Here is a 12,281-nt window from a genome sequence, read left to right on the forward strand (position 1 = left end):
AAGTGAGACCTTTCTGTTGCAGACTTTCTTTTTCTTTCTCAAGTAGCTTTCAGGAGTTAAAACACTCTTTAAGTCCAAAACCTAAATAAAAACCCTTTCTTAGTATAGCAATGCCAGAGGAGTTTAGTGTAGACTTTCCCTCAAGGCAGATTTATTGCACAAGGCTGGCCAGTTAACACGGCTCGGGAAGGGGGTAAAATGCGGACCTGACGGACCTTGCGGATCTAAAACCGCACGTCCTTAAAAATCTGAGATCCGTGTCTGTGCCACTTGTAGTTTCTGTCTCTTACAGACCTCTATGACGTTTTAGCGCTGATGGATCCGTCTCAGCAATAGGGAGGGAAAAGTATTAGGATCCGTCAGCGCTAAAATGTCACAGAGATCTGTCAGAACCAGAGACTAGTGCTGGAGCGGCTCTAAAACGAATCCTTTAAACCAGTTTCCTAAAATCTGAGGTCCGCGCCACTATGACATTTTAGCGCTGATGGATCCTAATACTTTTCCCCTCCCTATGCTGAGACGGATCCGTCAGCGTTAAAATGTCATAGAGGTCTGTAAGAGACAGAAACTACGAGTGGCACGGACACGGACCTCAGATTTTTAAGGACGTGCGGTTTTAGATCCGCGAGGTGCATCAGGTCCGCGTTTTACCCCTTCCCACACGGCTCTGATTTTCCTTACTTCTAGCTCAGGCTCGTATTTTCCTGCTGCAGAACCATTGGAAAATAAGGGGGAAAGGGTCTCTTGTTTGGGTGAAGAAAAAGGGATTGTGTTCTTTAGAGAAGTCAAACAAATTACCTCAGTCAAGAGGCATCTCCTCCCTAGAGTCAGCACAGCTAGTGAACACTGCCTCTGAACATGTGAACTGGGGGGTGGGTGGGGGGGGAGGAGAGAGGAGGCTAATATCATTTAATGTTATTGAACTTGTGGAGGAGCATTTTCAATACAAACGTCTAAGTCCGATTTGGACTTTTCAAGCATAATCGGAAGCACAAAAAAAGCGCCATTTCCGAAACCAAAACCACTAGACATCCAACTATATATATATATATATATATTTTGAAAATCATCTAGTCAGCCCCCCAAAACCCAATATACCCACCTGGCTACCACCCCAAATAGCCCTTATGGCCACAGGTGGTACCTATATGGCAGTAGAGTCGAATATTGGTGGACTTGAACTTTCCACCATGTTAGTAGTGTGGTTTATGGGTCTGGGTCCTCCTCTCTATGGTTAACTAGTCTACCCACTAGCCTACTTATGACGTCTCTGTGATGTTCTAGTAGGCTTTCCCATAGGAGACGCTTCCGTTCTACAGACAGATATGGACTTTTAAATTCAGATATTTGTGGGGTGGGAGGGAGGTCTGTGACCACTGGGGGAGTGTGGGAGGGTCAGTAGTTAATCCACCCAGTGTTCATCTGGTTAGTTTGGGCACCTTTTTGGCACTCAGATGCTTCTTTAACAGGTCTTCTCTAAGTTCCATCCAGGACATCCTGCAAAACAAGTCTAAAGCCGCCCAAAACCTTTCATACACTGAAAGATTGGAGAGACTGGGGCTCTTCTCCCTGGAAAAGCGGAGACTCAGAGGAGACATGATAGAGACCTACAAGATCATGAAGGGCATAGAGAGAGTAGAGAGGGACAGATTCTTCATAAGAACATAAGAAACGCCTTCTCCGGATCAGACCTAGGTCCATCTAGTCCGGTGACCCGCACACGCGGAGGCCCTTTAGGTACTCCTTTATGGAGACCCGGATTTCCCGTATCCCTCAATATGATTAGCATGAAGGTATGCATCCAACTTACGTTTGAAACCCAGAACGGTAGTCTCCATCACAACCTCCTCTGGGAGAGCATTCCAAGCGTCCACCACTCGCTGTACAAAACAGAACTTCCCGACATTAGTCTTGAACCTGCCTCCACTCAGTTTCAGGCCATATCCTCTTGTCCGTGTCACATCTGAAAATGTTAGTAATGATATTTCCTGATCTATTTTGTCAAAACCTTTTAATAATTTAAAAGGCTCTATCATATCCCCTCGCAATCTTCTCTTTTCGAGGGTGAACAGTCCCAGCTTCTGAGTCGTTCATTGTAGCTCAAATTCTCCATTCCACTAACTAATTTTGCTGCTCAAACTTTCAAAACATAAAAGAACAAGAGGGCATTCGGAAAAGTTGGAAGGGGACAGATTCAAAACAAATGCTAGGAAGTTCTTCTTTACCCAACGTGTGGTGGACACCTGGAATGCGCTTCCAGAGGGGGTAATAGGGCAAAGTACAGTACTGGGGTTCAAGAAAGGATTGGACAATTTCCTGCTGGAAAAAGGGATAGAGGGGTATAGATAGAGGATTACTGCACAGGTCCTGGACCTGTTGGGCCGCCGCATGAGTGGACTGCTGGGCACGATGGACCTCAGGTCTGACCCAGCGGAGGCATTGCTTATGTTCTTATGTTATAGCCCATCCATATCATGCCTCCTAACTCACCCTTTTACTCTCTGGAAGCACAGCTGGTGAAATGTCCCACTAGACGTCCAGGGTATGAGTTTTGATTATCGGCACTTGGAACGTTTTGACAAGAAAAACATTCAAGTGCTGACTTAGGCGCTTTTTTTTTTTTTTTTTGGACTTTTGGATGTTTTGATTGAGCTTTCACATCTCTAGGCCAGAATCAGTAATAACATACATAATACATGAACACATATTACAACCAACAATAGCTTTCTAATGTCATCTATGATCTATCAATAACAACGCTTCAATGCAATGCCAAACTTTCTCTCTCCCAACAGGATCATTCGAATAATGCTATTGGCATTGCAGCTACCATGGCTCATGAAATGGGCCATAACTTTGGCATGAGCCATGACTCAGCGGGGTGCTGTACTGCTAGCCCAGAGGATGGAGGCTGCATCATGGCAGCGGCGACCGGGTGAGACATTGCTAATTATTTTTGCCTGTAGGACCAATGTCTAATACAGTTTTTCTTCAACAAACAGGAGCAGAAACCATACTTTCTTTCTGGATCTGATCCCAAAAGTACGAGGGTGAGCCAAAAATTAAAGGTAATTGTTAAAATTATGCAATAACCGGAACAGGGCTAGTGAAATGCAACGCATATACTCGTACATTGCCTGTCGGATAGTTTGTCCACGCACAGTACGGTGCTCAGCCTGGCATCGTGCGGCCGCCACGAGGTCAGAAACATGGATGCTCCGTTGCAAGATTGCACCATCGAAGAACAACGTGCAGTAGTGCCCTCGCTCCTCCAAGAAAATCATGTTAATCTTCTTTTGGGACATGAAGGGGCCTATTCTGGCACATTTCCAACCTCGGGGGCAATCAGGGAACAGCGAGAATTACTGTGCATTGCTGCAAAATGAACTTAAACCTGCAATTCGCAGCAAAAGAAGAATTTGGTCCAAAACAGTCTTGCTGCACCATGACAATGCACGTCCTCGTACAGCAGCAGCGACAGAAGGGACAGTGCAACAGCTTGGGTTCCAACGTCTTCCATATTTTCCCTACAGTCCGGGTCTGGCACCTAGCGATGATCACAACTTCAGTCCACTGAAGGAGAGGCTGAGAGGTTGCAGATTCACCTCTGATGATGACATAAAGGAAGTGGGGTTTAGCAGGCTTCGGGAGCAGTCGAAAATCTTCTTCTTTTCAGGAATGTAGAAGCCAGTTGAACGATCCAACAAATGCGTTGTCTTGCATGAGGACTTTATGATATGTTCAGTTGCTCACAGTTGCGTCTATTAAAGCCGTGAAATGTATTTTGCTTTTGCTTTTTGATTTACCTTCTTATTGGATTATGGGACAGTTCCATTATCTGTCCTGAACTATTTTAATATTATGGTAGGCTTCTTCTTTGATTACTCCTATTGCAAGGTAGTATATCAAATGCTTTCAAACGCAGTCATTGTTTGTCTTTTTTTTTTTTCATTTTTCATTTTGTTCTCAACTATAATATCAATTAAAGGAAATTGGAATTAAAGAAGTGAGAAAAAAGCCCTACAAAAATGAGTCTGGCAAACGCTAAAACTAAAAGCACAGGCCAGACTTGTGACTCTAGGCCCCAGTCTGATCCCTAAGTCGAGTCTTCTGCTCTCCGGGTTGGCTAGGCCTGGGGTGTTGTAGAGGCCGTGGTCATGACCCCTGGAGTGCATGGACTCTTGTTTTAGGGTGACCTTTATGGACAGATTCAGTAAATGGTACCCGGAATGAGGCAATAACAATGAAAAACTGTGGCGACGTTCTTGATTAAAAGTTTTCGTGACAAATATTCTTCAGAAATAAAAGAGATGTATATCATTTGGATTTATTTTTATTAACTGCATTCACCGTGGACCTCATCTGGGGCAGCCTCCTTGGAGCGGCTGGGGCACGGGCAGTGTGTCTGGGAGGGAATGCATGGATGGGAGAACATCGCAGGGGAGGAGACATAGGCATCCTGGGACTGTCTGCCAAGTCTCTTCCCTGAAGAAGCCCTTTCTGGAAACGTCAATCGCTCCTCCTAAACTTACTTGCTCCACTTCATCACTGACGCTGAAACCGTGGATTGAAGACAAAGTTTTATTTTATTTTTCTTTCCAGCTTCTGATTTATCTTTAATCTTATCTATTGTTTTGCCTTTTGTCTTTGTTTTGTTCTATTTCTATCATTTAAATTTCTCCCCCTTCTGCTTCTATTCCTTTCTCTCCTCTCTTCTACCTTCCAAAGTATTTAGATCAATGCTGTCTTGTTAAAATGTTTATTTTATTTTTATTTTTCCTCTAACTCTACTTTTCACTTCTCTATTACCCTCCAGGTACTTTAGTTAGATTGTGAGCCTTCGGGACAGTAAGGGAATTTTTCAAGTACCTCTCTTATTTCTAATCTTAATGTATATTTTCTGTAAACCGCTTAGAACCTAACGGATGTAGCGGTATATAAGAAATAAATTACATTACATTACTTTTATTTCTGTATACTGTGTGCACTTGTATTGCAAGACTTTGCTTGTATATCAAGTTAAAATTTAATCACATGTTTTGCTTGTCTTGCAAAACGAGTTACTTGCAATCCAAGGTTTTACTGAATGCATATTGAAAAGATGGTATTGGTTCCTGAATATGAATAAGACTTACCCCCTCTTTTACTAAGGTGCTCTAACTGATTGGCACACGCTAATCAAATTAGCGCGTGCTAAACGCTAATGCGTCAATAGACTACCATGTACACGTTAGCGATTAGCACACTTCAGTAAAAAGGGGGGGGCCTTAGTATAAATGCTGAGCTCGGCTCTTTTGCTTCAGCCTCAGCCTAGTATTATGTGGGGGGCACATCTTGATTCTAACTGGACAGCAGTCTGTTTCATGCAGGCACCCGTTCCCCAAAGTGTTTAACACCTGCAACATGAAGGAACTGGATCGCTTCTTGCTGTCCGGAGGTGGGATGTGCTTATCCAACATGCCCGATACCAAGACGCTATACGGAGGGCACAGATGTGGCAACGGGTACCTGGAGGAAGGTGAAGAGTGTGACTGTGGAGAGGTGGAGGTAACATTTGGCTCTGTTAGTTCACAGTAGCATAGTGGATGACGGCAAATACAGATCTAAGGGGCAGATCTAGGTTAGTCTTGGATTTCTGACGTCATCCTGGTGCATTATGGGCCCTGCTGCCAAATTTTAATGGGTAGAATCGGAGGCTGCTTTGAGATATAAGTTTAAAACCAGGACGGGCCACAAAGTCTCCATCCTGGAACTAGAGGTCTGCACGGGAACAGGAATCCCCCCTAACCCACGGGACTCCCACGGGGACCCCTCTCTGGCCCACGGGACTCCCACGGGGACCCCCGCTTTAGGCAATGGGACTCCCACGGGGATGGAAGGCTTTGGAAGCAGGGTTCATCCATAAAATATAATGGACACGTCAGCCTTAGTAAAAGAGGGGGTTTATAAGTGAATTACCTGAACAGAAAACAAAAAAAGGGTTCCACCAATGAGATTCCACAAGGAAAACAGCAGCGCAAACACAAAAGAAACTGTGGAATTGATGATCCTGTCGGAAGTAATTGCTGCTTTTTATGGGGACGGGCAGGGATGGAGATAATTCCTTGCGGGGATGGGTGGGGACGGAGAGGATCCTGACGGGGACGGGTGGGGACGGAGAGGATCCTGGTGGGGACAGGTGGGGACGGAGAGGATCCTGGCGGGGACGGAGAGGATCCCAACGGGGACAGGTGGGGACGGAGAGGATCCTGGCGGGGACGGAGAGGATCCCGACGGGGACAGATGGGGACGGAGAGGATCCTGGCGGGGACGGAGAGGATCCCGACGGGGACAGATGGGGACGGAGAGGATCCTGGCGGGGACGGAGAGGATCCCGACGGGGACAGGTGGGGATGGAGAGGATCCTGGCGGGGACGGAGAGGATCCTGACGGGGACGGAGAGGATCCCGACGGGGACAGGTGGGTACGGAGAGGATCCTGGCGGGGACAGAGAGGATCCTGACGGGGACGGAGAGGATCCCGACGGGGACAGGTGGGGACGGAGAGGATCCTGGCGGGGACGGAGAGGATCCTGACGGGGACGGAGAGGATCCTGACGGGGACGGAGAGGATCCCGACGGGGACAGGTGGGGACGGAGAGGATCCTGACGGGGACGGAGAGGATCCTGACGGGGACAGGTGGGGACGGAGAGGATCCCGACGGGGACGTGTGGGGATGGAGAGGATTCTGGCTGGGACGGGCGGGATTTCTGTCCCTGTGCAACTCTCTACCTGGAACTGGGTAAGTTAGCAGCTCTGGAGATAAGATCAACTCATTCATCTTCCCACTACCAAATAGCCAACAAGCAACAACTGTAGGATTTTATTTCTTCTCTAGGGCAGATTTCGTTGTCTTCCTTCAGGAATTATCTGGATAATGGTGATTTTCTGTCGCCGGAAAGCAAAAGTGTTGAATGTGTGCTTGATGTGAATTGGAGAAAATGAGAAGTAAAGTTTAATGTTCTTATTGTAAATCATCATTAATATATCGCCTTTTAGTTTTTCACTTGAGATGTGGCCTTTCAGAAGTTAGAACAATTGGGCATTCAAGAAGATCTTACACCATGCCCATCACAGTTTATGCAAAAATTACACATATGGCACTTTTGCTTTCAGGTGATGTTTTTCATCCACTAGCCAGATAACTTAGGATACTAACCATGGAGACTGAATATTGGTTTTACGTTTTGGCCTTGAATTACCAATGCTAAGCTCCAGAATGAGAGGGCATAGGATGAAGTTAAGAGGTGATAGTTCAGGAATAATCTGAGGAAATATCTGTTTACAGAAAGGGTGGTAGATGTGTGGAATAGTCTCCCGATAGAGGTGGTGAAGACAAAGACTGTGTCTGAATTCAAGAAAGGGTGGGGCAGGCACATGGGATCTCTTAGGAAGCGGAGGAGATAATGGGCAGACTGGATGGGCCATTTGGCCTTTATCTGTCATCATGTTTCTCTGTTTCTATAACTATAAAGCTCTATGACATCACAATGCAGGTGTTAAGAGCCTTAGCCAATAGGGAGAGGAGGAGATAATGGATACCTCGGATTGGCAGACTGGATGGACCATTTGGCCTTTATCTGCCATCATGTTTCTCTGTTTCTATAACTATAAAGCTCTGACATCACAATGCAGGTGTTAAGAGCCTTAGCCAATAGGGAGAGGAGGAGATAATGGATACCTCGGATTGGCAGACTGGATGGACCATTTGGCCTTTATCTGTCATCATGTTTCTCTGTTTCTATAACTATAAAGCTCTATGACCTCACAATGCAAGGGTTAAGAGCCTTAACCTACAGGGAGAGGAGGAGATAGTGGGTGCTGCGGATGGGCTATTTGGCCTTTATCTGCCATCATGTTTCTCTGTTTCTAATAATGACTTTATTTGGCTCAACCCATTTTCTGCAATGGGCTTTGTGACAGATACCACATGATAATGACACATCAGACCTGGATCAATCATTAAGGAAAAAAAAAAAGCACATGTTTAGGGCCCCCAGGGAAAGGGGGAGGGGCAGTGGTATAGCAAGGCTGAGAGGCGCCCGGGGCGGTGGCGCCTCTCCACTGCCCTCTTCTCCGCCTCCCCGCTCCTTCCCTTCCCCTCCCCGCTGCCAGCGTTCACCCCTTCCCTACATTGTACCTCTTTTAACTTCCTCGGCTTGAGCAGCGCCACCAACTCGCTGTTGGCGTCGGCTCTCCCTCTGACATCACTTCTAGGCGCAGGACCCGAAAGTGATGTCAGAAGGAGAGCCGACGCTGGCATGAGCAACAGGTTGGAGTTGTTGCTCGCACCAACGACAAGATAGAGGTATAGTGGGGGGAAGAGGAATAAAGGCACGCGCAGCGAGGGGGAGGAGTGACAAAGAGCATGGAGTGGAAAGGAGGAGAGCTGTCTTTACTACACCACTGGGGAGAGACATCACAGAGGGTTTCCCCCCCCCCTAGCTATCATGCCCTTAACTCTTTCACTGCCATCTCCCACACCTGCTATTCAACATGAATTTCAATGATTTTCTAATCATTATAAATATATTTCATGTTTTGTTTCATATAATAATGATATTTCTCAGAAGTTATTGGACCCGATATTCAGTGCTAAAAATGGACTGGATGTTACATGCTGGTGGCTGGATACAGCGCCGGTGTTAACTTTTCAGTTCAATGCTGGTGGCCGGATACAGCACTGGCATTGAGTTTTCGGTATGGCTGATATCTCCTGCAGTCTGATTATGAGCCTCAATGTCTTTTCAATGGAAGGCCCAAGGGCACCCATTAGAGGGTTTTGCGTAGGGCATCAGGTGAACTTAATCCATTCCCATGTTGCATGTATCTGACTTTTATGTAGAGTTGGTTCTTCTCCTTTCTCAAGGTTCTGGGGTCTTGTTCTTCCTTTCAGGAATGTAATAATCCATGCTGCAATGCCAGGAATTGTACCTTGAAGCCTGGGGCTGACTGCGCACACGGAATCTGTTGCCATCAGTGCAAGGTTGGTTTGGCCTTTATTATTCTTTATCTCACTCTTTTGGCTAAGAAATAAGAAAGCAAGGTAACAGCTCTGCTGCAGACAGAGTTCATGAAAAAATTTAAGAGGATTGACTACAACCAGGGGCTGAACCATTACGCAAATCTGGACAGTTACCTGGAGCCAGTGGCATAATAAGGGGAGGGCTGGGGGGGGGGGGGGGGAGAGGGAACCTGTCCCGGCCGACTCTGCCAATTTTTTTTTTAACCTCCCTCCTGATTCCCCCCGCATACCTTTTTGAATCCCTGGTGGTCCAGCGGTTTACCGGGCAGGAGCGAGCTTTCCGTGCTCTAGCCCTGCACCGAGCCCCTCCCTGAATGGCCGCCTCGAGTTCTCCCGGCCCAGCAGTGTACAGGGCAGGAGCGAGCGTTTCTCGCTCCTGTCTCGCTGAATGGCGGCAACCAGTTCTCACAAGTCCCGTGAGAACTCGGGGTGACCATTAAGCGAGCGGCCAACCCCACCAGGCCATTTGAGTATATTCTGTAAGCTATCGGTCTCAGACTTTGACTCAACCAGATCAAACTCTAAAGATTGTAATGAAACCACAAGACTGTGCTGTTGTAACATAAATATATTCCCTTGCTGCTAATCCAGTTTTCATAACAAGAAACATCTTTCTCATTCCATTGAGGTTTTAGTGAACCATCTGGCTTAACTTACTCCAATTCCGTAGTACGATTATACGGTTAACTAGAGCCAAAAAGGCATCTGCTCTTCACAGAAAACACCTTACGTCAGCTTAAGACCCTGATGGCTATTTTCACCACTTTTCTCATTTTTAGTTTGTTTTTGCTAGTTTCTATCTGGAGCAATTCAGCCATACTTAGAGAAAAAAGTTTCCTGGGTTACATTTGAGGTAGAGATCTCATATACAGGAGAGCAGAGGGTGGACGCCAGGGTTATATTACCATTTCCCCAATATGCTTAAAAAATACTTTTTGATAAAAGGAGAGGTTATGAGATCATATTGGATATGTACAATATGCATTTGCATCAGAGCTCTTATATGCTGAGAGGGAGATGGTGGTGGGCAGGGTCAAGATTTGGACATCAGAGTTTCTGTGCCATCAGAGTATAGAGTTTCCACAATATGCACAAGAAATAGTTTTTGGAGAAGAGAGCGGTTATGAGGTGACAAAGGGTAAGGACTAGAGGTCTGCACGGGAACAGGGATCGCGGGAAACCCGTGGGTCCCACGGGACTCCCATGGGGACCCCCCTCTGGCCCACGGGACTCCCACGGGGATCCCCCTCTAGCCAACGGGACTCCCACGGGGATGGAAGGCTTTGAAAGCAGGGTTCGTCCATATAATATAATGGACACGTCAGCCTTAGTAAAAGAGGGGGTTTATAAGTTAATTACCTGAACAGGAAACAAAAAAAGGGTTCCACCAAAGAGATTCCACAAGGAAAACAGCAGCGCAAACACAAAAGAAACTGTGGAATTGATGATCCTGTCAGAAGTAATTGCTGCTTTTTATGGGGACGGGCGGGGATGGAGGTAATTCCTTGCGGGGATGGGTGGGGACGGAGAGGATCCTGATGGGGACGGAGAGGATCCTGGCGGGGACGGGTGGGGACGGAGAGGATCCTGGCGGGGACAGGCAGGGATGGGTGGTATTTATGTCCCCGTGCAACTCTCTAGTAAGGATCATCCCCCAGATTCTGTATTGATCGCCCAAGTTGGGCATACAAGTTTGGGAGCAGACCTTAGAAAACCAGTGTGCTCAGGAGATAGATTCTGGAGAAGAGAAGGATTTCGAGGTCACCTTGGGCACACACCATACTGCCGTTGAAACCCTAACTACCTACACTAAGCAGAAATGTGTTACCTTGTTGTTTCCCTGTCGATTAGCTGAAGCCCCCTGGCATCTTGTGCAGGAAGCAGTCCAGGCCATGTGACCTTCCAGAGTTCTGCACAGGCAAATCCCCATTCTGCCCCTCCAACTATTACAAGCTGGATGGCACTGCCTGCCAGGAAGGACAAGCGTACTGCTACAGCGGGATGTGTCTCACCTATGAACAGCAGTGCTTCCAGCTGTGGGGCGCTGGTAAGAGATTTCCTTTGGACACCTGTAATTCCCGATAATATCTGATGCGATTGTTCACGTTAAGAGTTTATTTTGTTTTATTTTTTTATAAATCTTTAATCATTTTAAATTTTACAAGTGTTCAGAAATCCATTCAATAATATACAATTCCACTTACCCACCCCTTCTGGAACATACTTTATAAACAAATAACATATAATATACTAACTATATCATTCATTTTTATTTCTCATTGAAAACTAAAACCCCACCCCCCCACCCACCTGAAACATACTTTATAAACAAGTATCATATAATATAATAACTATATCATTCATTTTTATTTATCATTAAAAACTAAAACCCCACCCTCCCACCCTATAAACATAATTATTAATAGGGGAAAACTGCTAACTATTCATTATAATAATTTATTAATGGCCACCATACATCCTTAAACTTATTAAAACATCCTTTTTTAATGGATAATATACTTTCCATTTTATACACATGACACACCGAATTCCACCAGAAACAATAATTTAATCTTTTACAATCTTTCCAGTTATAAGTTATTTGCTGAATGGCAACTCCTGTTAAAATCACTAATAATTTATTATTGTTAGAAGATATTTGAGATTTAGCCCTCATAGACATGCCAAATAAAATTGGATCATAGGACAATGCTACAGGATTTTCAAGCATACAATTTATTTGATCCCAAATCAATTTCCAAAAAGCATGAATAAAAGGACAATAAAATAATAAATGATCCAAAGCTCCAGCCTCAAGATGACAATGCCAGCATCTATTAGACTTAGAGCAATCCAATTTTTGTAAACGAACAGGGGTCCAGAGTGCTCTATGCAACAAGAAGAACCATGTTTGCCTCATAGACGCAGACATTGTACATCTCATCCTCCAAGACCAAATACGTGGCCATTGAGATGCCGAAATTTGATGCTTAATCTCAATGCTCCAAATATCTCTAAGTCCACTCTTTGGTTTCTTATTCAAATAGCCAGATAATACTTTGTACAACTGTGCGGCCACGTTAAGAGGTTATTAAGAACAGCTAGTCAGATCTCATTTCCTTGGCATGAATTCTAGGACTCGAAATGAAAGTCCAAAGAAACGTAGGGTCACCTTCCAACTTCTGTGGGATTCTAACTTAATGCATTTGGTCATTCT

General features: G+C 45.5%; 1 protein-coding gene across 1 annotated transcript in view; it reads left to right on the forward strand.

Moving 5' to 3' along the window:
• The window catches only part of ADAM19 (ADAM metallopeptidase domain 19), an 89,944-nt gene that overhangs the window by 60,113 nt on the left and 17,550 nt on the right, over positions 1-12,281 (forward strand). Inside the window, exons 11-14 of the mRNA XM_033927324.1 lie at positions 2,796-2,935; positions 5,370-5,547; positions 8,936-9,025; positions 10,916-11,111. Coding sequence (XP_033783215.1) covers positions 2,796-2,935; positions 5,370-5,547; positions 8,936-9,025; positions 10,916-11,111 — 604 coding nt within the window. The remainder of the gene's footprint in view (positions 1-2,795; positions 2,936-5,369; positions 5,548-8,935; positions 9,026-10,915; positions 11,112-12,281) is intronic.

This window comes from Geotrypetes seraphini, chromosome 18, assembly GCF_902459505.1.
Source record: "Geotrypetes seraphini chromosome 18, aGeoSer1.1, whole genome shotgun sequence".
Classification (NCBI taxonomy): domain Eukaryota; kingdom Metazoa; phylum Chordata; class Amphibia; order Gymnophiona; family Dermophiidae; genus Geotrypetes; species Geotrypetes seraphini.